The sequence below is a fragment of the Spea bombifrons genome, chromosome 5 (genome assembly GCF_027358695.1).
Source record: "Spea bombifrons isolate aSpeBom1 chromosome 5, aSpeBom1.2.pri, whole genome shotgun sequence".
Taxonomy (NCBI): Eukaryota; Metazoa; Chordata; class Amphibia; order Anura; family Pelobatidae; genus Spea; species Spea bombifrons.
The window spans coordinates 95,896,125-95,923,813 of record NC_071091.1 but is presented as its reverse complement, the minus strand read 5'-3'; the positions used below and the strand labels follow the sequence as shown (position 1 = coordinate 95,923,813).

Here is a 27,689-nt window from a genome sequence, read left to right as displayed (position 1 = left end):
TTGTTAAAAGAGCAATAGGCTCCCCGGTAATTAGATTACCGGGGAAGGCACCTGACATTCATGTCTAGGTGCTTCTCATCCTGAGCAACATAATGAACACGCAAACTATCCTGGTTTATATGTTGGAGATTTTGTTTGGTTTTTGGTGGTATGTATTCTCCACTGTTCATATTTTTCTCCAGACGAGCCCCTCTTTATGTCACTATTTTTCGGTTATAAGAGTGTGAGAATCCATGTACTACAGCTATGAAAGTTACAATAATTTCTACAAAATCAGTAAATGTAATTTTTTTTTTTAATCTACAGCCGGATAATCCTCTGGATGCCATGTTTAATTCTATCGATAGCTATCAAGTCTCAGTAAAGCCCTGTATACTGGCCACTCCTTTAGTCAAACGCTCCTAAACTATGGTGTCGCTCTTTTACCTTTTGAAATGTTGAAGGTGATGCAGAGACACTTTTAGTATGGTTGATCCTCACCAAAACCGCATTCATTGTTATCTCATAATAAATTCACTCTTGCACACTCTGTCGCACAGGCTTGCACTCTCACGCATCCGTGTCTCCTTTGCTACATCTCTGCTTCTTTTCTGGCCTCTATTTGGTCTTCTGTCCCCTGTTTTCTTTCTTCATCCGCTTCTCTGTGAATCTGGCCTCCTGTGCACTTCCACAAAAAGGCACATTGTGTTGCGGAGAAAGAACCATTTTGGCGCCACTCTTTCATCACAAATCATATCGTATATATCAGGAGTGGACGTCCCAGCAAATTCACTCCAAGGTCAGACCGTGCAATGCTCAGAGAAATTGTAAGAAAACCCAAGATTTATATCTGAATTTTCCCCAGTTAGCCTGTTAAATGTTAAAGTTCATGACAGAACAATTGGAGAAATACTGGATAAGTATGGTTTGTTTGGAAGGGTTGCCAGGAGAAAAAGCTTCTTCTCTCTAGACAGAACATGGTGGTAGTACGACATAGGTTTGCAAAGTTGCATCTGAACAAACCACAAGACTTCTGGACTTCTAGACCGAAGCGGAGATGTTTGGGCATAATGCACAACGTCACGTTTGGCGAAAAAAAACAAACACAGCATATCAGCACAAACATATGAACTGTCAAGCACAGTGGTGGAGCAGTGATGCTGAACTCCTCTATATACCAAAGTATTCTAGAGACAAATGTGAGGCCATCTACCCAACAACTAAAGCTTGGCTGAAATAGAATCACAATGTGTACTTAGTTTTTACACACAGCTTCTCCATTTTGACTTGTTGAATAAATCATGACACAGTGTAATATATCATGTGTTGTTCTTCATCTGAGGTTGTATTTGCCTATAATTTAGACCAGCAAAGGAACAGATGATTGTCATGTCCTATGTAAAACCACAAAATTCAAAGAGTGTGTTCTGTCTTTTTCACACAACTGTACTTGAAAGAAAGCTTCTAGAGATGTATTGATTCAAAAATATATTTCTATGGATTTAGTATAATTTTTGTATGCATGTGCATCTAGTGCCACTGTACACCTTACACAACCATGGTCTGCCTCGCTTAATTTGCACAGTTCTATTTACATACTTTTTATTTCTAATCTATATTTGTTTTCCTTTAGGCAATTTTTATGATTCCCACAAATCCTCCACCTACTTTCAGGAAGCCAGAGCTCTGGTCAGATGAATTCACAGACTTTGTGAAGAAATGTCTAGTGAAGAATCCAGAGCAGAGGGCAACTGCCACCCAGCTTCTGCAGGTACGTTTTTGTGACAGTTCAAGCACTCATTACTTGTGTATGATTTACAATAAAATCCTGATTACCAGATCAGGCTTCTATTGCTGCTTTAAATTTTGTTTACCAGAGTTCACAAACGCACATAAAATGTTGAAATAAAATCCTACCCCTAGCCAAACCTCTAATTGCACCCCCCCTTGAAATAAACAAGCCTTGTCAATTGTGTTCAGCCACAATGAAAATAACTGCACCCCATCAGCTACCATTTCACCCAGAGAGCCCACTCCATCGAGGGTCTCAAAATAAAAGTACTGAAGGGGGACTTGAAAAACACACAAGCCGGAAACACATTTGAAATACATTTGATTAACCATCAAGGACACCAGGTTAAGCATGGATGTAGGATTCGTGTCACGTTACCAGAACATAACGTGACATTTCTGTGATTTTACGCTGATTTATGCAGGGTTCACTTTATATAATGATATATGGACAAGTTATTTTTTTTTATTTTTTTTTTATTTTTTACAATACCATTATTACCCTCACTCCCTCTACCCCTCCAAGTTCTTCTCACACTGGCTAGACTAATTTATGAGCACCTTAAACGGCTGTGACCTATACCGTATCAGTCTCCTTAACCTCTAGACTGCTGGCCATGGTCTCTCCAATATTTTTTGGTTAGTGTTGCTTTTAACTTGACAAATGGAGGTTGGTACTCTGGAAAGCTGGTCCTTAAAATGGAATGTTAGTCCAATAAATAGGTGTTGTAAAGATGTGACAGACAGCAGGTATGAAGAGGTAACTCCGATACAAAGGAAGGTAGTCAAGCTGCTAAAAGCAAGATGGTGTGCAGCTCAGGGCAGTAGCGCTTCACAGTCCCCATAGTGTTGTCGTGTGGGGAATTGTGATGCCAGTTTTTGCGTCTCCACTTCGGAAGTATTTAGCTTTCGTTCTTTACAAAAAAAAAAAAACAGTTTAATGTCTTCAACTTTTAATTGTTTTTTAAAATACCCCTATATTTTGGGAACTTCCTTTATTTTGTTTCTGATACAAAAACGTCCTGGAAACGCGACTGGAGAAGATAGAGGTATCATGTAATGCAAAGGTGTTCTTTCTGGACCTACTGTTACTATAACTTGGAGTGTTTATTAAATGTATCTTTAGTTTGTATGTATAAGCAGGAAAGATTAGACAACTTTTGGAATCTACCGGCTGCTTTGTCAGCATATTTTACCTTTAGGGAAAAAGGAAAGTAAGACATAGAAAGAAAAACATGTGTAAGGGGTGCATGGTGTGCAGGCACACTAAATTTAAGCAGCGAAGGGCTTCCTCATCTCCTCATCCTCATCTATACCCATACCCTCTCTACTACACTAGTGTTTTAAATTCCTCTGTCTGTGAATTCCAGCTCAGTCCATGTAGCCGTGTATGAGGTCCTTGGTCAGACGCAGATAAGACTAGCTCCTTCATCTCCCTAATCTCCTTAACTCAAGACCCATTCCCTGATGGAAGGAACCACCATAGACTTCCAATAAACCAGTAACAAGCAGTTTGCGGCGTTCAGCAAGTGCCTAGTCAGAGAGCATCAGTCTTTGTATGCACAGAGCGCTGTATAATGTATTTAATCTTTATATCCGTTTAGAACAGCATGTTGAAATATACTGTAGTATGATATGGTCCCTTTTAAAAGCTGCACTGATATTACAATAGCAATGCAGTGTTTTATGTGCCCTTTCTATATGTTTAGAACAATGTGTGATGTCATGTATGTACAGAGCATTGTTGGTGTAAATGCTTATTAAACTATTCTTTTAATGAAACCACATAAAATTGTGTGTCAGTCTCTGAAATCATACAGGGGCAGGTTGTTTTAACTTCAGAAAATCAAATCCCCCTACAAAGTTTGGATGAGGTTTCATTTGTTAGAACACAGCACCTCTTGGTGGCCCAAGTTTTATATTTGTAACAGAAAATACATCAACCTTAACCTTTTAATTAGGTTTATTGATAAAACTGGTATCTTAAATGAGTGGAAAATACCTCCAATGGGTTTAACAATGGCCTGCAGATCCAAAGTGGATAATTTTTTAATTGTTATTTCTATTTCTCAGTCATCATCATTAAAGAAAATGTGAATTGGATGGTTATTAGCATTGTGGCTCATTAAGAATTGGAGAGCTACTTTTTCACAAACCAGCAAAAAACAATGGGTGTAGCAGCCAGACGCTCATTAAAAGGGGTTGAATGAATCCATTTGCTATCGGACTAGTCCAGTCTGTGCTCTCTGTTTATGTTGAAGCACTAAAGTCGCTCTATCATGACACTGTAAGTTACTGCATATCACAATCCATATCTCTCTGGCCATAACACTTCTTATTTTTGTATTGAATAACTTTTATGAGCTGGTTACTCAGATATCAGATGGATGCATTCCAAATGAAATAAATATCAGCTCTCTAAGTGCTGTATTCACTGATTGCCCAAATGATTAACAGATCTTGGAGCTTGGCCCTATCGGTGACTTATTCTAGGTCAGTGACATGGAGTTCATGGAATGTAGTACAGAACAGGGGAAGGGCAAGAGCTAAGATCGTTAATATGTGTTTTGTTTCCTCTGTGAAAGAGGGCAGTGTCTGGGTTGTTAATCCTCACTCTGTCTGTTATTACTCTGTCCCTGCATGGGGCTGACATTACATTTTTATTTAACCCAGTAGGATGAACAATATTTGTTAAAGTATTCACGTGCAAAGAGCCATATAGAACTTGTAAACCTATGTTTGCTCTTCCTTATACAAAAATTGTGGTCCTACAGCCGGCTTCTTTGGGCCGGGATCCAATAAAATCGGGTGTCTTTTCTTTTTCTTTTTTTCCCGATTCTATTTTTGGATGATCGCTTCTAAATTATTAAATTTCGAATATCTAAATTCTTGTAGGGGTTTTAAGACTTGGGGTTTTTACTTGATGGGGAAAATCATTTTTATTAGAGGTTTTAGTAGGGCGATTATGGTGTAGTTAGTGCAAACATTAAGTAGCACTTTCATACTACCCTCCCAAAGTAAATACAGTCCTAGAGTTGTCAGACTATAAGGTCTACATAACTGTAGAGTCACAGATTGTCACTTTTGCAAAAAGGTCACCGTGAAACAGTGTGTCTTGGGATCATTTCTTGGGGTCCATGCTTCGTTTAGCCTAATGAATGCGTTACCGGAGGAGGTAATGGTTAATCATGCACATTATCCACAATTCTAAACACATATTTAATACATTGTGTAATAATGATGGGATGAATTACTAAATTATACTGGGAAACATCATACACCAACTATACAGATGTTTGAGATCCCACAAAGTTCATTGGCTATTTGGCAAGTTCCTCGGGCCTTTTGAAGTTCTCCAGAATTCTTATTATTCAGCTGCAGATTTACTGTTAATGAAGGTATTACGTTACACACGTGCAAGTCTGTATGGCATATAAAACCAACTAATTGTATTCTAATTAAGCTTAAATATGTTTTGAGAATGGCTCAAATTAAGCTATTTCCTTGTTTATGTTAGATATTATCTTTTTCCCCTTTTCCATGCATTCTGTGCTGTGTTTCTCAATCATAAAGCTTACAGTCACAGAACACAGATTTTGTAAAACACACAGTAGACATGGCTACTTGTTCACCGTCACTAATTTGCACTGTCAGTTTGCTAAATGTCATGTTTTTTTTTTTTGGGGTGGAGGTTTTGAAATAAAGAACAGAGGATGTTTGTTTTAAGATGTCATCCAGTCACCATTCTGCATGCCTACTACCTACTGCACAGTCCCTTTATACAATTACTGTATCCATTCAGTTAACCTTTTTCCTGCTTCCTTCACTTATGGTTTATACTTGAGGTTTATTATGCTAGACTGTTAGGAACAAACAAGAAAACACCTTTCAAGCACTTCTGCTAATCTTGTATATTTTATATTGAAATAAATGGGGTGCAGCAATGTACCTTGATTATGCCAAATGACTCTACTGGTAAATGCTTGATTGTATCTCTCTCAAATTAGACTGAGCCTTCTGCTAATTTTTTTTTTTTTAAATATATGTTGCCTCCAGTTACAGCTACCAAGAATATTAGTTGGTATGGTCAACCCTATAAAAAGCCTAAAGTTAGATCTTATCAATACCTTGGGTCTCCATTTGAGGACAGCTGTTGGTGTGGGAGAGGCAATAGTATTATATACAGGATGTTCAAGAGCCATTTTTTTTTTAGCAAATGTTTAGGCCTGGCCGCTAGAATACCCTAATGATTAACTACATAGTAATAAAGTGGGCATATGTGGTCAATTATTTTTTTAAAGATCTCAAAGAGCCAGTATGAGGAGGTCAGCATGAATGTGTGAGTATGTTATCAGTTGCAGACATGCCTCTAAAATGTTGCCAAACTGGCACTTGGGCAACATTTACTGGGTAGAAATATACCCTCATAAGGAAGAGTAATAACCACATACTATCCATACCCTGCAGCTTTCCAGGCCAATGTGCCATAAACCTAAAAGGAGCCATCAGCCAAGCAGAGTGTTCTCATAAAAAAGTTTTCACGGAGGATGGAGAGACTCACCGTAAATGAGCAGACTTTAAAAAAATTACATGTTTTATCGATGCTTTAAGTAGGGCCACACCCTGCATAATACATCATTCATTCACCTACACGTCGCTGTTTCGCGTAGGTGGATAGTCCAATAAAGGTTTCCTTCCTTAAAACTGGCCTATATTTTTAAAACAATCCTGTTCCCAGAAAGAACACTAATGTAAAGAGTGCTCTAAAAACGCCCTATTCTCTGTGTGAGTATTAGTGTGATTAAATGTATCACTAATGTGTTTGGAGTATCTGCTTTGAGGCCATTACATTAATAAACATTTTATAAGCTCCCTCTCACCACAATAGTTTGCTCTGGTATGGTTTAGCCCCATCCCTCGTTGTGTTGTATTTGTGACAATATTTACTCTTTTTTTATGTAGTACATGCTTTGTATTTCTACTGCAGTTTTGCTCTTTTTTTATTCTATTCTGGTAGTAGGTCATTTATTTTACCATTCAGCATAAGCAGCAATACGCCATCACTTTATGACCCCAGAGCTCTTTTTTTTTTTTTGGATATGCAACGGTTCCACTGTACCAGAGATAAGGTTTCACCGTGATTGCCACAGTTTACGGGACACAGTAAATGTAAATTTAGCCCCTTCTCTGTGTGATTGATACGTCATGTATTGTTTGTTTCAGTTTTAAGGTAGTTGGCCTAGTACACATCTATACTCCAGTGATGACATCTTCTGCAAATTACAGCATTACTGTAATGAAAAAAAAACGTACCCAGTTTAGCGCTGGGCCGATGCTTAAAGGCATTTGTATTGAAACAGTAACTTTGCAAACGCAAGACGTTCTGGATTCTGTTCCAAAGAGTTCTGCAGCCCAAGTTGGTCGCAAAAACACGGCTCTTGGGGATGGGCCTGGGTGTTGGTTGTTCTGCTCGGATGTAGAATGTTAACATGTATTAATTTTCTGACCTGCACAGCTAAATGTTGCCGTTGATGGGGACATTGATAATAAAAATTGGCCAAAGTCATTAACACAAGATTCTGCCATCTTATCTCTGCCGTAACCTTTTAATTTTTTTCTCTTTCCAGCACACCTTTATAAAAAATGCTAAAGCCGTGTCAATATTGAGAGATCTAATCACAGAAGCAATGGAAATTAAGGCAAAAAGACATGAAGAGCAGCAAAGAGAACTGGAAGAGGAAGACGAAAATTCGGTATCTGCTTTTAATTATTTTTTTTTAAATATCTATGGATATTTAATTCTGCTATGCATTATTTGAATTATGTCCATTGTAGAAACCGAGATTTTAATGACGCTTCTGGTTGGCTTTTGTCCTGTATTAAGTTCAGTTTAGTCTGAAGCCTAGAGGTTCCCTTGCTTTATTAATTAGACCTATTCCATCCATGTTTAAATTTCCTCAAGCCTTACCACTTCTGCTGGGAGGTCATTTTCCCCCTTAGACTTGATGGCTTTAACTATAGAAATAACATGTACTTTAAAATGAATCATTTCAGAGAAGGCTGTAAGATTCTAAGGATAGCTGAGTTCTGTTTAGTCGTTTTATGAAGTTTAATTGCAGTGAAATGAAGCACGAGTGTTTATTATTACGTAATTCATTTATTCCATAGCGCTGTTTCAGTCAGGGTAAAAACCAAAATTCAGACTTTCAGGTACAGAAACAGAAGAGGGTTCTTGCAGTCTATGGAACGTTTCTTTAGAGTTGCCGTTCTGCATAAAACATATTGCTGTCTGAGCCTCAAATACTAAATGACACACAGGTTTACTGCAGCCCCCCATTCCCCAAAACAATGACTCTATGTGCATGTGATGTTTTATACCTTTAAATATTTCACAGCATTCAAGCCTTGCCACAGACACTGGCGCCCTCAGTACAGATGCCATGGTTTCCGTACACTGCTTTCTCTAGGGTGGGCAGCTTCAACTTGTCAGGAGTCACTGTGATCGATAGAATGATCTTAACTAGCGAGTTTTGTGTGATAAGATGTGTCTCGAAGAGAAGATTGCTCTCTGTCCTTTTACAATTGACTGATCTGATTGTGTCGGTAATCAATATAAAGGAAACGCACAATATAAAGGAAACGCATCGACGTTGCTTTGAATCCGCAAATACTGAATTGATGGTCATGGAACAGAGCTCTGCATCTGTATAAAATACGTTAAGAGGGTTATTAGCACATGCTGACTCCGTACGCCATTGGCAGCCGGATCCTTTATTATTGTCTGTATGTTTTATTGTTTTACTGTTTCCTGTTTGTATGTTTCCTGGGAAAGATGATGTTTCTGCACACGTAATACAGGTAAAGGAGACCATAACACGCTGTCACTGTACCCTAAACACCACGTAAGGATTATAGTATGTAGCGAGCCAAGCTCTGTCCCCAGATGACTGATGTGTCGATAAGGTTTTCATGCAGTTTGAGGACCGAGAAATCTAAATGCACGAGAAATATACTGAGACTTTAGCTTTACACACAAGTGCAGCCCAGTATTGGAATAATACAGACTCTTTAATGTCGTCTAGGAAGCTTGATCTGTCTAGGATCGCTCTATCTATGGGACGGGATGCAGAGTTACTCACGCTGATTTCCACAGACCTAGCCAGAGATAGAAAACGTTTACCTGATCACTATAACAACGCGATGATTAATCTCTCCGCATCATTGTAATAGTGCCCGTTTTTCCATATTATTTCCCGCAGAATGGGACAGGGAACTGTTCTAATTAGGCTTTGTTGCATCTGTATGCTTGGTTAATCAATAAGTCTCAAAAGAAAAGTAGAGTGTGGCAACGCCTGGAAATACAGCTATATTCTAGAAGAAAGGAATAGTCTAGGGCTGCAACTAACGATTATTTTAATAATCGATTAGTTGGCCGATTATTTTTTCGATTAATCGGATAAAAAAAAATCAATTTTTTTAAATTTAAGATAATGTAATAAAAAACGTACAATTTACACTCTTTATCGCAATGGCCTCTCTCTATTCACCTTCTTATTTTACTGACATAATAATAAAAGCTACAAGAACCCAAACAGTGTTTCTCAAACTAGGTTTTAATACAAAAATATTAGTAAATATTAATTCATATGATAACTATTTTTCATATTTAATAAAAACTAATGCCTTGTTTATATTTTCTTTTATTTACCAAACTGCCCCCAGTTATGCACATCTTACCCCCAGCTTGCCACTCTGCCCCATATATGCCTTATACCTCTTATATGCCAGATTCCACTGTGACCCCTGATATGCCTTATACTCCTTATATGCCAGTGATATGCAACTGAGCCCCCTGATATACCTTTTACCCCAGATATGTTTTATGCCCCCCTGATATGCCTAATATCGATATGCCTTATACCCCCTATATGCCCTGAAATTCATAATACCCACCCATACACCACTCTGGCTCCTCCCCCTCCCATACACCACTCTGCCTCCTCCCCCTCCCATACTCCACTCTGCCTCCTCCCCCCCTCCCATACTCCACTCTGCCTCCCCCCCCCCCTCCCATACTCCACTCTGCCTCCTGTCAGCAACGGAGGTTCACAAGACACCAGGGAGCCGGGTAGAGAGGCAGAGTGGCGTATGGGAGGGGGAGGAGCCAGAGTGGTGTATGGGAGGGTGGCTCCCATACACCCCTCTGACTCCTCCCCCCTCCCATACACAGCTCTGCCTCTTCATAGAAGCCTCAGCGTAAGTGAAGGGCAGTAATGGAGGCTGTATGTGCACATCGCGCAGACCCCCACCAGCTGACAGAGAGGATGATCCTCTGCAGGAGACCTCGATTCTTTGTCAGCCGGTGGGGGTCTGCATCGCACAGACAGCCTCCGTTACTGCCCTTCACTTACGCTGAAGCTGCAGTGAAAATGCCTGTCAGCAACGGAGGTTCACAAAACACCAGGGAGTCTGGAGAGAGGCAGAGCGGTGTATGGGAGGGGGGAGGAGTCAGAGGGGTGTATGGGAGGGGGGAGAGAGACAGAAGTGAGAGACCGGCCGACAGTGAGGAGAATCCAGGTCTCCTTCAGCGTTGCGGGGGATCTGGATTCTAGTGTTATAATCCGATCTCTGTTTGAGGTCGGATTATATAAGGAGAGAAGTTTTTCAGAGCATTTGCTCTGGAAAAAAACCTCTTTTTATAATCGATAAAAATAGATTCGACTAATCGATTTTATCGATTAGTTGTTTCAGCCCTAGAATAGTCCCTTCGAGGAATTTGCAGGGGGTGCATGTTGGCTGTGTTCAATTTGGGGCTCACTTTAAATTTTAACCCCTTAAGGACAATGGGCGATCCCTAAACCTATTGAAAACAATGCATTTTGAGCCCGTACATGTACGGGCTTTGTCATTAAGGGGTTAAAAAAACATGGTATCCAAAGTTGGTTCACTCCTAGTTTACATGCATGTCGGAGATATAAAGTTCCAGCGTTATAGAATATAGGGTTACATTTTACTTTGTAAGTGAGAACATTATGTAGGAGTTGGTAAGCCACAGAAACGGGGAGACCAGAGTTGGTGTCCAGCCGGCCTGCAGCATGTAGGACAGGGACTGTGTACTTGATGGGGAAGGTCACGCTTTCCTCCGGCTCATGCATCTCCCAGAACGTTTAGCCAGGAATCTAGCCTACATCACCGATTCCCCCGGTGCTTGGTGCTATTATTAATTTAAAACTAGGGGATTGCTTATGCATCTGTTTTTCAGCTCTTATGTCACATCTGCCTCACCCCAATCCACATGTAGGGTGTTACATGCAAAGGCTCCTTCATGATCCCTCAACAGCACTTCCGTCGGAGTCCTATTAGTCGCGTTAGGAAGTTGTGACGTTACATTACATTTTATTTATAAACCTCCAGCAGATTCCTCAGTGTTGTGCAATAAGGAATACTGAAAAGGTGAAAGTACGAATTGGCAATACCATTAACACATGCTAAGCAATACTGGTATATGTGAACAGGACCCTATTCTTGTGAGATTACAATCTGTATTGATGCCGGTTTTTTCGCCGTATACGTGAAAAACAGGCATCAACCTGTTTACCTTTTTTTTTCTATATAATTAAAAATATTTTAAATACAAAAAAGGTATATGGAGAAAATGGTGTCTTTTAGCATACGGTTTGTGGTTATTAGGAAGATTGTATGCTTCTCTGAACAGGTGGATTTTCAGAGGAGAGTCTGACCTGGGCCTTTGGATAGATTTTGGAATTCGCAACAGTAAACAACATGGAGGAGCAGGAATTTAAAACTTTCTTGTTGTACCCAACAGTTTTTTTTGTATTGATCATCATGTGAAAAAAACCCAAACATGCAGCCTGTAAGACTAGGACTTAAGATCGGGAGTAACCTGGACAGTTGCTCTTTAATGGGAGATAAAGCTGGGTTTGATTTAAGAGGGTTACTGGTCAGCTGCAAAGATATGACCAAAAAAAACACTGCAGAGTCTTAACCCTTCATTTTCTGAATTATGACAGCCTCTCACAGCCTAGATAAAAACTAGGAGATGAGGAGACGAGGAGGTACTGGTTGGCCATGTATGCGGATGAGAGCAGAGATAGATGAGCATTCCAGGTAAATAAGGATAAACGACTCAAATGTCACAAAACAAAGTGCTTCGTCCAAAAATAAGTAACCCAAAAATAACATACTCGGTGACTGTATAACGATCTGGAAAGGAGCCAATGTGTTTGTGTCTTTCTCAGATAGAATATATATAGGAATAACCGCAAAATGTTTAAAACATATCTGCTCCACGTTATACGTTTTTCTGTGAGATCACCTTAGACTTCACTGTATTAGTGTAAATTATTTTATTGCCAGGGGTGCAGGCAACAGTCGCTTTAGGAGTTAAAAGCCCAAACCAAATGACCCTGTTCTTTAAGGTAATAAATATTTGGACATGTTCCCTGTGTACTTGAACCAAGTTTTGATTGTGGTACATTCCACTGCACAGCTGCTTGACCTGAATCAAAATCTTATCCAACAAAATTAAAATTCTCCGTGAAGAGACTGGTCATAGTTAGTATGCTTAAACTAACATTTAAACTTTCAGATCTGGATTACCTCCTCTGTAGAATACTTTGCTTGCCGTTTTCAGCTAATTAAAAAAATCTGTTTGCTTACCTCAGCAGCTATCAAAACATGTCATGCTGTCAGAAGAAGTTTCCATCATACAGATCAGACCAATAATATGTTTAATCCCTCTACAGGAAAGAGTCCACGTCGCTGATAGCCTGCGTCCTTCAACACGAGAGTCTTAGATTATTACAAAGCGCAGATTATCGCACTGAGTGTTTTTAGTGGTCCATTTTAATATGACTTATTTTATCCAGTTTTCTCCCGCTATGTTGGGACAAGAACACGAGTCTGCCTTTAGAGAAAGGAATCCATTGGCAGATGTGGGTCCGTTCCTCTGGCTGCATGCCGAGTGCTTGGGAAACTTTTCATTTACTTAGAGGGTGGTAGATAGTGGCCAAAAAAGTAAAGGAACCCTTTGGTATCACCCAGTTTTCCGCATTGTTCATAAAGATGTGATCTGAGCTACATTTAAATCACAAGTATAGACAGACAGAATGCTCTAATCCCATACAAACAATGATGATCTTTCATGTCTTTGAGACACACTCGTAATATGTTTTGGTGGAGACAAAGATAATTAGAAAAAAAAAACAAAAAAACAAACCTCTGTTTAAAGCTAAGTAATAAGCAAGCATGCCAAACACTAACTTACATCAACCAGGCAAGATTAAAGACTTATTATGCACCACTGTCCCAGGCTTTCCTTTAAAGCTGTCTAGCGCAGAAAACATGAACGCTAAGGGTTAATGCTATATCCATGTATAAAGTGGATTTAGAGGCAAGAAGAGGTGTTTGCATATAACATACCCAGAATGCCTTGCACTATAGGATTTCTGTGAGAAAAACAAGTCTTACGACTTGGCTGGTGGAAAAAGTAAGTGAACTCTTGGATATAATAACTGGTTGAACTGTAGCTGTGGATCAGACCTGTACAATGTTCGGGAGGAATTTTAGATCATTCTTCCTTACAGAACCGCTTAAGCTCAGCCATATTACTAGGATGTCTGGTGTGAACGGCTCTCTTTAGGTCATTCCTCAGCATCTCTTATGGTGTAAGGTCTGGGTTCTGACTAGGCCACTCCAAAAGGCGGATTTACTTTGATGCTTAGGGTCCTTGTCCTGCTGCATCACCCAACCTCTACTGAGCTTCAGCTGGCGGACAGCCATCCTGACATTACCTGTGTGATACCTTAATAAACATTGTCCCCTCTGATGACAAGCTGTCCAGGCCCTAAGGCAGCAAAGAAGCCCCAAATCACGATACCATGGGCTCCATTCCTGCTTGATATTTTGAGTACAGTAGACTCATGAGCAGAGCTGTTAACCAGTTCCAGTGATTCCTTCTAGCCTTTAGCTGTTACTCTAGGTTTGTTTTCTTCATTGAGTATTCTGCGTTGTGTCCTTGGAGTCATTTTTGCTGGGTGCTCACTTCTAGGGAGAGTAGCCACTGCACTAAATAGTCTCCATTCATAAACAGTTTGTCTAACTGTGGACTGATGAATATATAAACTCTTTATGATTACTTTCCAGCTTAATGCAAATCAACAATTCTTGTCTGTTGGTCTTCTGAGATTTTGTTTGTGAGGCATGGTTCACATTAACTGATGCTTCTTGAGAATAGCAAATTTAAAATGTTTGAATATTTTTATTCAATTCAAACTCTGTAAAACACCTCCCCAAACCCGTTTCTTTGATTGGACTCCAGGTTTACTAACGCCTGACTCCAATTAGCTTTTGTTGAAGTGATTAGTCTGTTTTCATATACTTTCCATCCCGTATTGTGAACGTTTACGGGATTATTTGAAATGGACAAGACCATTATGATTTGTGTTATTAGTTAAAATAGATTGTTTGATCATTATTGTAACTTAGATTTTATACATAAATACCGATAATTCCAAAAGGTTCACTTACTTTTTCTTGCCGCTGTTGATGAAACAGCCTCTCAGCACAACTGATAGAGGTTAATAGAAGGGGGGATTTAAACATGCATTGGATAGGCATCTATGGCTATTCTGAATCTGAGACGAATGACTAGTTACAGTTTGAGTTGTTACATCAACAAACATAGGAAGAAAAAAGGAATCATGCTTTTCCTTTTCCATAGCATAAAGTTTAAAATGTTTTCCTTAATATACCTGCACTTTGACGTTTAATGATTAAAAACAAGTGTATTCTAAAAAAACAGCATATCTGTATGCCAGCAAAGGACATTTTTGCTACGTAATACAGTAATTAGCTGATTATTCCAACCAATTTAGATTGTTTACATTAATTCCTAGTGGTGCACACTAGATGCACGTCATAACATTAAAGATATAATATAACCATTTTTAACAATATTTTATTCGTATTCATATAGCCAACATGTTTTCATAATGATGCGGCACATGTAGCTCAGGCCTGTAAATGTTCATTTATGACATGATGAGGCTGTAGGAGGATGTTGGGTCCTGAGGGTTGAGTTGGGCAGTACTGGCGAGTAGATGAGCAGCTGAGAGCAAAAAGTTTAGACACTCATTTAGTATTCTCAGCCACGTCGTGTATTTATTATGCATTATGCATCCCTTCCCAGTGCTGTCCGACTTTCACCAACTCTACCCTCCTTCAAACTCTCCCTAAAAACTTTTCTCTTTAGGGAAGCCTACCACTGACAAACTCCCCCTACATTAACATCATTCACTACCACGCAGTCCTCACCTCCTGTTTCTCACTCCTTATCCACCTAGAATGTAAGTTCCTGCGGGAACAGGGCCCTCCATTCCTCTTGTATCTGTATGTCAATTGCTTGTTATTTTGTACTTGTCGTTATCTGTAAATTTTTTACTTTGTACAGCGCTGCAGAATCTGTCTGCGCTTTATAAATAAAGTATAATAATAATATTAATAATGCATAAGGCTAAATTCTAAGCACAGTCTTAACTTTGAAGCTCCCTTGAGATTTTCTGGCTCTTCTAGCTGTAGCTGTAGGAACTCTATTCACTAAGCTTTATCAACTGTATATACCTATTTTGGGGAGCATATTAATGCATCTGCTGTCAGTTAGGGTCTCCTTAAAATGTTATCTTTAATAGTTTTATCAGTCTCTGATCTGACAGCTGAATTAGAAGCTGCGCTGTAAAGGCTCCTCTGTCATTTCTCATCTAGTTGCTCCCAGATATGTTGTCAGCAGTGACAGTCTCATAGCAATGGCCATTATTAGTGCTTATGTTGTCATTAGCTACTGGCTGATGATCTCCCACCATACCTGCGCACCTTTAGCATTTTCTAATGTTAAGAACATAGCTTATCTTGTTGTCTGTGCTACCCTCTAGTGTTTGTTGGAAGTATTGCACACATTTAACAATGCAGTTAACCAGAATGTTAATATTAAAGTCTACTTTCCACTAATTGATATAAACGTGTTACACTCTAGGTGTGTTATACAATGTACCACTTATTAACACATTTAATACTATGGCCCTTTCACTAATTTTTATTCTTTTCCTGATTGTATTATATACTTTATTCACCCGCAGAGCTGTATAGATCCCAGGAGCCAGGTGGCCAAGGATCTTATAATATTAAAGCTGTTGCCTGTGTTTTTGACCTATTTTACGTTAATATCCATAGAACTTCTGCTTTTAGGCTCCTAAATTCTATGTACAAAAAAAACAACCTGCATGAATAATATTTGGTGGATTAGTTTACACAGTGGTCTGTGTTTGTTCTACAAAATGCCCTCCAGTATCTGCGATAATATTTATATAAGGAAAACAATGCGTCGATCTTGATTCTTTAACAGCAAATCTTACTTGAACGGCATAGTTGGATGGTCTAGTTGTGATTCGCTACTCATACTGAGCCAGCTCGTTCTTTTTAGGGAACTTCGGCCCCTCATACTTTGTAATTAAGCCATTGCTTATGTGCCTATGTTTATTAAATATAGCGTTGTATGTAGTGGTGCTCTTTAAAAAAAAATAAAAATAATAATAATAAAAAAAAATTATATATATATATATATATATATATATATATATATATATATATATATATATATAAAATATACAAGAAATATACAAGATCTGGATATCTGACTTTTTATTGTCGCTATAAAATGAATATTTCTTCAAACAAAGCCCGTTACACATGATTACACATATACATTTAAACTGTAGAAGGAGATGTAGAGATTTTTAGTACTCATTATATTTTGCGCTAGATATGGCAGATCATCTAAAAGCACATTCTCTATAGAAATATACTGGAATTTTTTCAAGATGTATTTATTTTTAATCACTTGTGCTCGCTTGTTCCATGCACAATTTAACATCTTAATATCATTAACTATTCTGCATGCCTTTGGAGAAGACCATTATCCGGTGCATGTTTTGAGCAGATCTATAGCAGAAGACAGCTGCCGTTCGGCACACGTGGTATAGTTGCCAATTAGCAGGTATTTAGCTGGCATCTGCACAAATAGGACTTACATCTTATAATAATGCAAGAGTGATATGATTTCAGTATGGTAGCAATTATTTTCCCCTGGCAGACCTGAACAGGAAGTGGTATGTGCAAAGGGAAATTACTTCCCCTAGGCCAGTGCAATCAATTTAATAGAAAATGCCCCTCTGTGATGGAGGGCCCTGTATTGTAGCTATAGATTTACTTTAACCCTTCCTGCAAGGCAGTGCGCTTCTCATTACATATTGAAAAGTTTGGCTGCACTTGCTTTGGATGCGATAAGAATGAGAAAGCGGTGTTAAATTAAAAAAACCCAAACAAAAACAAAACAGTGGATGATAGTGATGCACGGATATGCATATGTTGTAAATCACACCTGGCTCCGTTCATGTAATAATTGAATCCACAGAATAAAAATTGAGCTACAGCCATGTTTTCATGTAACTATTAGTTTGACTACGCTCCTTAAAGAGTAATTCACTTTCCCAACTTATACAGTATACAGAATGTTTGCGGATTCATATAAGCAGAAGTAATGTCTCCGTTGTGTATGCTGCAGTTGCAGCCTCTATAAGCCCTGTTTTTAAGATATATTTATTCCTCCCCCGTTGTTATTGCTCCCTTATTTGTATCTCAATTCACCTTTTTTTAGACACTTGAATGCACAGATTTAGATTTGTACCATTGCTCAGCCAAGAGTTTTATGTTCCTCGTTTGCCGTGATTATGAGCTAATTGTGTTGCTTGCACATACCCCGTATTAAAATGAAAACGCAATGGTTTTTTCCTTTGTATTGAAATAGTTGCGCTCCATATGGGGCTTATGAATCATACACTGGATTATCATCAGTTCAGCTTAACATTCCAGGAACATTACTGCCACTGATTGGAAATGCTGTTTTATCCAACACTGGAATCTGTTCTTTTCAACAATTCTCCAGCATCTGCTGAACAGATCTTTTTTCGTTACTAAAAATGGCTCTTCCCTATTCCTTAAACCCCCATCGCTCGGCCAAATGAGTAGTAAAATAAAGCACCATCTATAAATTGACATCACGTTTTATGTTTTCGGAAAGAAGTACCCCCTGTCGTTTCTTCCAAGCCTGCCATTGCAGCATTGCTTTAATACTAAATTACGATTTAGGAAACTACTTAAACCAATAAAAATGTGTGGTTAGAGGCCATTGTTTTCCTGTGCGAGACCTTTGTATTTATGTTATGGTTTGAGGACTCTATGATGTGGTTGTGGGAAATCATTTATATAAACTTATTTGTATACTTAGAGATGGGTTTCAGAATGTTTCCATGAAGGCTAATCTGTGGGGTGTTCTGTTAGTAACCCTTTGCGTCCTCTTCTCTGAGCAGGAAGAAGATGAGCTTGACTCGCACACCATGGTCAAGACAAGTTCGGAGAGTGCGGGGACCATGAGAGCCGCTAGCACCATGAGTGAAGGGGCACAGACCATGATTGAGCACAACAGCACAATGCTGGAGTCTGACTTGGGGACCATGGTGATCAATAGCGATGAAGATGAAGAAGAGGAAGAAGAAGATGGAACCATGAAAAGTAAGTCATGTGGTCCACAAAATGTACCAAACCATTGAATATATGTGTGAACATATACAAAAAAAAAATAATGAAAAACAATTGGGTAGTATTCATGCTAGCCCTGTACCTGATGCTATCTTGCAGTAGGCTTCTCTGATAATAAAACGTACAAAACATACTCAAAATTAAATTTTTTTTTATTAAATGTCATTCCCTAGAACCATACACAGTATGCAGTCACTATTTAATCTTGTCTCCAACAATGATACTTGTACCTTTTTGTGCTGAAGCCGGTTCAGGGACAGATTGAGGTGTTTGGGCACTTCATGTGACCAGATACAAAGATCCCTTCCCGACAGCATCAGTAGGCAGTGTCGGGATGCTGCAGTGATACATGCCGAGAGTCACGAGGATTGAGGCTTAGACATCTGTCCCCCCTGCGCATAAATGCAGCGCGCTGGGAGATTGGAGTGTGAGGAACTACTATGCCATGCCCTGGATGTGACGAGAGTCTCGAAGAGACCATGTCAGCTTCTTTAAACTCTGCCTCATAAACATCTTCTGATTTGTTGCATTTAGGAGTATTTAGGTTGCTATACATTAATAGCACAGTGCATCACTTATCACTCTAATCACTAAAACTACATCGCTCACAAAAGAACAGCAGATGATTTGCGTTAACAGGAGCAGCGCTGTTACAGTTTGCGTAACTTGGTGCAGAATGATGGGTAACGGAGCGTTATTGGGTGATGCGTTCATTTACATTCCCAGCAACAAAGTCCTTCCCGAGACCTTAATAAAAAGAGCATTAAGACAGGGCTTGACAAATTTGTTGTGAATCTAGGCGCCAGGTAAAAAAGTTAGGAGCCAGGATTTTTTTAAACTAACAGTTGGTCAAGAGTGATCTGATCATCATCAGCCCACTTACTAAACTCACAGCATTTGACCTGTAAGCACCCTGGACTTTCAGGTCAGTGCTGTTTTTTTTTGTTTTTGTTTTTTAATTTTTTAACTCTTTTGATGCTGATGTTCCATTGGAGCACAGCATTGACTGATATTTAGTCCCCAAATGTTAACCCCTGCAATGCCACGAATGTGTCATACACAATTGTGGCACTGAAGGGGTTAACACTGCACTGTCGCTCTCATGGAGCGATCAGTCAGCAGGGGGTGTTGGGGCTGGTCTCCACACTCATGGGGAGACCAAAGAACCCTCCCCCCTGTCCCTGAAGCTGCCTCTGGCAGCTGGGACACAATTGCTGGTCTATAGACCAGCCATTGCAGGAGGGAGTCTCTGATGACTGCTGTAGGCTTCCATGCCTACAGGAATCATCAAAGGGCTTTTGGGGGCTCGTTTTTGCTGTTGCTGGTTTGCCTGGGCTTCCAGGCAGACCACCAGCAGCAGAGCCCCCTGAAAAACATGAATTAACGCTGCCCTGTCGCTCTCATGGAGCGATCAGGCAGCAGGGGGATGTTGTGTTAGGTCCCCACACTTGTGTGGGGACCCAATCAACACTGATCCCCCTTTCCTGAAGCTGCCTGTGGCAGCTGAAAACACGATTGCTGGTTTTCCAACAACCACGTTTTCAGCCTACAGGATCACTCCGTGGGCGTGATCTCAGGCTCGGGGGTGGGCTCAGAGTGGCTGTGCTGTCTGCCCATACTCCTGGGCAGACAGAAGCAGCAGCGCCCCCGTGTGGTGACTCAGCCTCTTACATCCACAATTTTTTCTGGATGTAAGAGGCTGACAAAACCTAGGCGCCAGGACAAAATTCTCTGTCGCCATGGCGACCTGGCGCCTGGGATTTGTCGAGCCCTGCATTAAGAGTCTGCAAAGCGCTAACATGAGGACTAGGGCGTGGTTTCTGATTGGGCCGATAGGATGGCCCTGTACGTTCTTATTGGCTCTTGCAATCTGTCTCTTTACCCCCATTTTAACCCCTTGGCTGCTAAGCCATTTCACACCCTGGTGCTAAGCTAGTTTTCGGCATTTTGGTGCATCTCACGTTTAAACGTGTTTCAAGTAAATTTCTTGGGAATAAACTATACAAACCATATATTGTTTTTTTTTCAGCACACCCAGCAGATTCCAAATATACCATTTTTATATGTGTATGTCTCATTAGGTTTGCAAAATACAACCAAAAATGGGGAAAAAGTGTAATTTTTCACTTCCAACTCAATAAAAAGTTTGTAATGTTATTTTTCTAAACTCTAATATCAAAACCTGTGTTGCTAAATATTTGTAGTAGGTAACCGGTCTAAAATAAACAGAAATTGAGAACAGTAGACTGTGTTTTTCTGATATTTTATTGCTAAAAGTTAAATTTAGTAGACTATCACAAAATTCATCTTTAAATTTAATGCATGGCTGCGTCAATTAATCAGCTCTAGCTGCCCGGGATGTTAAAATATGCCAACAAAACTATATATTTTTAGAAACTACACCCCCAGCCGCAGCAAATGAGGTCTTACTTGTATTTGTATCACAAATCTGACTTGCACAACAAATAAGTGAATATCACACAAAAATAAAAAATAAATAAAATTAAAAGCGACAAGTTCTTCCGCACTCCAGATTTGGAGTCTTCCGCACTCCAGATTTGTCCTAGAAACACATGCAGCCCCTCATTTGATGCACCAAGGGGTGTAGTTTCTGAAAATATATACTTTATGTACCATAATTTAACTTCCCAGCTGTCTAAAGCTGTCTAAATGCAGCCATCACCCCTAAATGTTTTAAGACAATTTTTTAACAAGATTCTCCAATCTGCCATATCTGAAGTTAAGGTGGTCTAGACATCTGGGAAGTTAAATTAGGGTACATAAAGTACACATTTCAAGAAACTACACCCCTTGGAGCTTCAAATGAGGGGTTACATGTATTTCTAGGACAAAAGTTAAGTTCACAGATAATGATGGAATATGTCGCTTTGGCTAGAAAATATGTTTTTTCTAACCATAGCGACATGTTCATTTGTGTCTTGCGCACTCTAGGTTTGTCCTAGAAACACACGCAGCCCCTCATTTGATGCGCCGAGGGGTGTAGTTTTTGAAAATATGTACTTTTTGTGCCATAATTTAACTTCTTACGTGAGCAGTAATGCCACGTCAAGGCTTCAACCCTAATTACTGACCATTCACACGCTTTTCATATCTCCATTCACTCGCAGAAGCACACACCATATTTTCCATACATTCACTCGCAGAAGCACACACCATTCTTTCCCCTTACAATCCCAAAAAGATGATCGTAAAGGGAGAAAAAAATCACTTTTACAGCAAAAATAAGTTTTGCAGTAAAAATGCAAGGGGCTCCAGGGATGACATGGTTAACTTACGTACTACAGGCTATACGGCTGATTTTTGCAGTTCATCTGGATTTCAAAAATTGCCTTCCTCTACCATTGGCTAAATTTAACCACATGATCAAAGGGATCATGGGGTTAAAATTTAGTATCGGCCATTTTTAAAAAGGGAATGTGACTTTTTATAGCTGTATGATCACTGTGGTAACATTGGCTACCACAGTGATCATTTAGCTAGAATACTTAAACTTTTTTTTTTTTTAAAGTTAAACCAGTTTATGTTTAGATGATTTAATTTGGGGGTCTCTAGGCAATTTTGATCTTTATTTATCTGCCTTTAGAGACCCCCAAATCATTTTTTTTACTTTTTTTGTACATTTTTATTTTTTTAACATAATATTTTATTTTACAAGGTGAGGCGATTACCTTTCCAACGGTATATGTTGGGGGTCTGTAGCTGCTCAGATGCCTGAGATACAGGCATCTAGGCAGCATGCCCCCATACCGTGAAAACTGACAATTGTCAGTTTTCAATAAAGTTGCGCGGTGACGTCATCGCGTCATTACCGGCCGGATCGGGTGGTCCCAGTGATGCCCTTCAAAATGAGGGGCAGATCGCCGGGGTAGGTGGTGATGGGGGGTCCACAGACCCCCATCAAGGTAGGAGAGTGCTAGCGACGGCATGGTGCATGGTGTATGAGAGACTTGATACATTTAAACTCCTTTGTGTCACATCAGTAGAAAGAAAAGAAAAAAAGGCAGAACAAGATATGTATACAAATCAGCCCGGTGTTCAGTAGGGCAGATTTCTTTAACCCGCAGGTGTGATCATAATTAAAAAATCTGTATCTGTAAGTCAGCCATTCACTAAGGGGGGGGGGGGTTAAGCTGACTTTGGCACGGCTATAGCATACTTGTATTTCCATATTGTTTGGAATAGTAACATTTGAACACTCACATGGTGCCAAGACAGATGAGTGATTGCAGAGTTTCCGGGTGGTTGTATTGGCACCGGAACCCAACGCTCAGACAGCGTTTACACCGGCATAACTTTACCAGCTGCCAGCGAGCGGATACATCAAGATCTCCGCTGACAGCACACCAGATGAAGCTACCCACTAAATGAATGTGTTTTTAGCTCGTCAGGTGTGAGCCACAGCATGCCGTAACATCAGACGCTTCCTTGCTGGTTGGTTCCTGGAATCGTATAATTGCAAGCACAGCTCCACACTCTTTGGGCAGCATGTTCTGTGAATCTCTTCCAAACTGATTCTTTGCTGGACAATTTGCTTTGAAATTAAGCTTGTCTGTGAAAATCAAAGGGAACAAAAATCTATTTTTAAGGGTAATGTTGAAGTTTGATGTGAATAGAAGTACAAATAAATGCCAAGAAAAGACACTGAATGGGAGAAGCGACGCACCAGAAGGAAAATGTCCCGTTTTACCCACTAGATGGACATCAAGAGCAGTCTTGAGATTACTTAGCTGCCTAAAAATGTGACGGTGTTTACACAGGGAATGGAATTAATTCATTTACACTGGTAAAGAAAAATAAACCTGCCATTTAGGCTTTTATTAGGGATTCAGTAATTCATTAATATCATGCGTCACTTCCTAACATTAACACACAGTCCTTTCAGTTACTGTAACACCGAGTGAATGTATTAACCAGGGAGTTATGGGGACCTTTATGTGCTGATAAAGGAATGCATACATTGCTGGGAAGTTTTATTAATATGTTGTCAAAAGAAAAAAAATGACATATATATCCTGTATATGTTATAATTAATCAATGATTCCGTTCAGTACATAGAAAATATTGGGCACAGTATACTTATCAAAGACTTCTTATATAACATTTATAAAATATGAAAATGTACCATTGTAAAGCAAATAATTATTCTTCACATTATAATAGAAGAGAAGCACTGAATATAAGTCTTTACCTCAGGAAAAAAAAAGGTTAATGTCATTGGGTTTTTAAATCAGTGTTATTTGGCTTTTGGCAAATTATCTACAGGTTGGCGTTTTTTTTTCTTAACTTAAAACTCTTAGCAGTAAAACGTAGAGTTTAAGTAATGTCCGCGTTAAGTGCATTTTCTAGATTGGAGTTGTTGGGGATGTCACTGGAGTTCTTTTTGGTGTTTCTATACCCTTTTCCAGCACAAACTGGGTTTTCCTGGACACTTTCTGTCACAGATAGAGCCTGGACATGGATTCTTTTTAATCTTCTGTTTCTTAGCCCCTCACCCTTTTGCCATACCCCAATGTCCGGCAGCCTCCTCTGATTTCCATTAGACATAGAGCTGCATGGATGGGTGGTCAGCCATCAGCTTTTTTTTTTTTTAAAGATTTAAAGATTTTTTTTTTTTAAGATTTTCTTTTTTAATCTTGTCTTTTTCCTGTTAGCGCCACTCCCTGCCCTTTTTTTTTTTACATGGACCCTTTTCTTTAGTAACATCCTAACAATCCAGGAACGTGAAATGATCTGGTAAGTTTTCATAAATCACCTCGTTTATTCACTTTATTTGTCTGCACTTATAGAAAAAACGAAAAAAACCTTAACTCATCAGCACTCGTTTGACATTTAATTACAAGATGTTAAGTGATTGCCGTACTTGTTAAGCAAACACCGAATCGTTCTCCTCCAGATCGTCGTGTCAGCGCGCAGTGCAGTTCCCATTAAACGACTCTCTTTCTGTTTAATGTATTTGTTTTTCTGAAGCACGGAGTAACGTCTGTCTCGGGCATCATTTACTTTAATAACGTCTACCTGTAATTACCCCAATTATCCTTTGGTCTCTGAGTTCCTCAGGCTGCACATGCGATGGGAATGTTTTGTTTTATTCTTTGTCCTAAATGTACTTTCCCATCACAGTCTAGAAATCTGCTTTTTGGTACTTTCATTCCCAGTGGTTTTGTTTGCTACACTTTACCGACTCGTTTCGAGGAGGTATGGTTTGCAGTGTTCTTCTGTAGAGTAAAGTAGTTTTGGAGACTCGCGGATTCTATAGCATAGCGTTTTTTCTACCAATACTTTGCACGTGGCCCCGCTTCCTAAACTCGCCAGAAGACATTACGCTGGAGTGATCTTAACCAGCATAAAATGGTCCAGAGGTGTTTGGCGTCTTTTGTAAGACAAACTATATCACAAAGTAAAAGGTTTTATGATTACGTAATTATATTTATAATTTAAGACATTGTTTTGAGGAAATATGTGACTGTATCGTTTGGCCTCTCCTTTGTTGCCGGCCTGTCTGCGGTAAGCACACATCCTTTATGATGGAGCCCTGCAGCTATTGCCAAGAGGGTACTAGGAGTTTGCTTGCTCTGTCCACCGACATACAGTGAATCCTATTACAACGCCTCCGCCAGCAAATCCATGACAATTGTGCCGACAGTGACAGATGATACGTAATGGAGTGTTTCCACCGTGCACATATACCGCACCTGCTTGGAGTTCTATGCATCAGCTGCTATTAAAGCCTTTCTGCTTGACAGGTTATGTTATCTGTTTCTGTATATGCGGTCCTCGCGTTTACATCAGGCTTGCTTCTCGGTATAGTTGATGTGAGATAAGATTTTGTACGTTGAGCCTGATATTTACACACAACCAAATGCTGTTAAAAAAAGGTTATTTAATGCATGGGGTGAACTATTGGACTAATACAAGGATTATGTGTTAACACTGCCCGGTGCAGTTATTTGAAGGCCATTTAAGACATGAATTGTTCATCTTACAGCACATCCTTTATGCATCATGGTAATTTTTTTTTAAATAGAAGGGAATATGGAGAAGCATTACTCTAGTTCAGTGGCTGGTCCCCAGGTATTTTGTATCTCCATTGTAGAATAGAATGTAGTAATTACTAAGTCCTGCCCTGTTGATGGGCTTTTTAGGTTGAGTTGAGCACCACCGCTATGGTGATGAAAAACCATAATAACGAGAAGACCTGTGATGTAAGTCTGAGTCTGCCATCATGTTGGGTCAAAGCGGATAGACAATAAAGGTGTCGGTCTAAACTACGGACTGCAAATATGCAAAGTTCTATTAAAATCATAAACGATGAAGCTTTCCCTTAGCTTCGAGCACGATTTGTATAGTTCATCTGTTAATACGTTATTCATTCTTCTTCTGACATATTTTGGTAATAACAGTGCTTTTTTCCCCCAGTTTTGGCTCCTAATGTTGCGAGTGTCACACAGTTGCAGAAGACAAGACCTTGAAGTGTGAAGAGCACCTTACATGTGTTTATTTTAAAGGGGGGGTGTTTTGCCTGCTAGTGGGGCATACCGAGCATTCCTCTCATAAAAATATTCTGCCCCGAAATCCTAGAAAGTGAGCACTAATAGAATTTTGGATCGAGTAACTCAGTGAGTTCCAGTAACGGATTGCGGAGAATTACTTGGTTATGGAAAACCTCTGTAAACCGTTTTCTCACGTGGGAGACCTCGGAAAATGGGATTATCACTTGTACAAAACAGAACACTAAATCATTTAGAAAAATTGGCATTATTTCCACAGATATATCTGACGATGACATATTGGAGAGGTTTCAGAATGTTGATACATACCGGTATTTTACGGTTTTCCTTTTAGTGTACTAAATGGAACTTTTATTTTTCCTCCCCTGGCCTCCGGTGTACTTATTGCACACCGGTGTACTTATTGCACACCGGTGTACTTATTGCACACCGGTGTACTTATTGCACAATGTGCAAGCAAATATAGGTTTTTGGGACCTTCCTTTAGATGTGAGCCCAAATTACTATTATTTGTGTTTTTTGAAGGAATATGAAGGCATTGTCTCAGCTTACGCTGGAAGATCTACCTTTTACATTTATTCTTTGTTTATGATGAAAAGTAACTTCCAGGTCGCTGACTGCTTCTAGACGGTCGACAATGAGGCCGGGTGGCACTGGCAGGTGTTTTGTTTTCTCTCTGTAGAAGCTCGAGTTAAAACAGGCTGGTTGCTTTAGCATCTGTACTTTTATATTGAAGCATATTCATCATGCGACGCTTTCAGTGCAAACATGCTTGGGATATCCCTATGGGCTTTAATTTTCATAACAATGACTTAATTGAGCTGTTAATTACTAACATTGAGAGTATTTTTCTGTAAACTGTCCACCTCCGGGAAAAGCTAGGTCTTCTAAATATCCAGAAAGCCCATAGTGGATGGAGGCGATTTGCACATGTCTAATATGTCTGCATCTGGGGGGTCAGAGAGTCACAGGGTTTTTTGTACACCCACAACAGGAACTGTGTACATTTTGGACGGCAAAAAGCATGGAAATAACATTCTTTAACGTTACATCATTATATTATAGCTGGTTTGCTCACCAATCCATACAGGTGGTTTAGCTGTTTATTCAGCGGGGCAGAGAACGTGTGAATGTAAGTGGTCCACATAGTGTGTAGCAAGGCAGCTCCATGAATCTTCTAGCAAATTAAAGTATATGGTCAACGGTAGTTCATCTGTAAAGGTATCCTAAGAGTTGATTGTGAGATAAGAACTGTCTATTAAAAATGTGCATTCCGCTTTGGGTTGAACCATTTTGATTTTAAGAAAAATATTTGATCGTGTTCTCTTTACATGTGAACCATAAGAGGTTTAGCTAGTTCTTCCTGCAGGTTGGAGGCTGGTGCTTCTGTCTGTCTTTGCCAGTTTGTTGATGCATCTGTAATAATGTTCGATTTATTTTATACACTTAGGAAATGCAACGTCTCCACAAGCGCCACGGCCGTCATTTATGGATTACTTCGACAAGCAAGACTCCAAAAATAAACCTCTTGAGAACTGCAATCAAAATGTGCACGAACAATTCCATATATCTAAAAATGTTTTCCCCGACAACTGGAAGGTTCCTCCGGATGGGGATTTTGACTTTGTGAGTACTTTGTTTATATATATCTATATCTAACTATATGCGTATGTATGTGTATGTATAATATATATAATATGTATATCTCTCATGCGTTTG

General features: G+C 39.5%; 1 protein-coding gene across 1 annotated transcript in view; it reads left to right on the top strand.

The window, feature by feature from the left end:
* The window catches only part of STK3 (serine/threonine kinase 3), an 87,253-nt gene that overhangs the window by 41,434 nt on the left and 18,130 nt on the right, over window positions 1-27,689 (top strand). Inside the window, exons 7-10 of the mRNA XM_053466776.1 lie at window positions 1,613-1,750; window positions 7,398-7,523; window positions 18,213-18,414; window positions 27,421-27,596. Of these exons, the coding sequence (XP_053322751.1) occupies window positions 1,613-1,750; window positions 7,398-7,523; window positions 18,213-18,414; window positions 27,421-27,596 (642 nt within the window). The remainder of the gene's footprint in view (window positions 1-1,612; window positions 1,751-7,397; window positions 7,524-18,212; window positions 18,415-27,420; window positions 27,597-27,689) is intronic.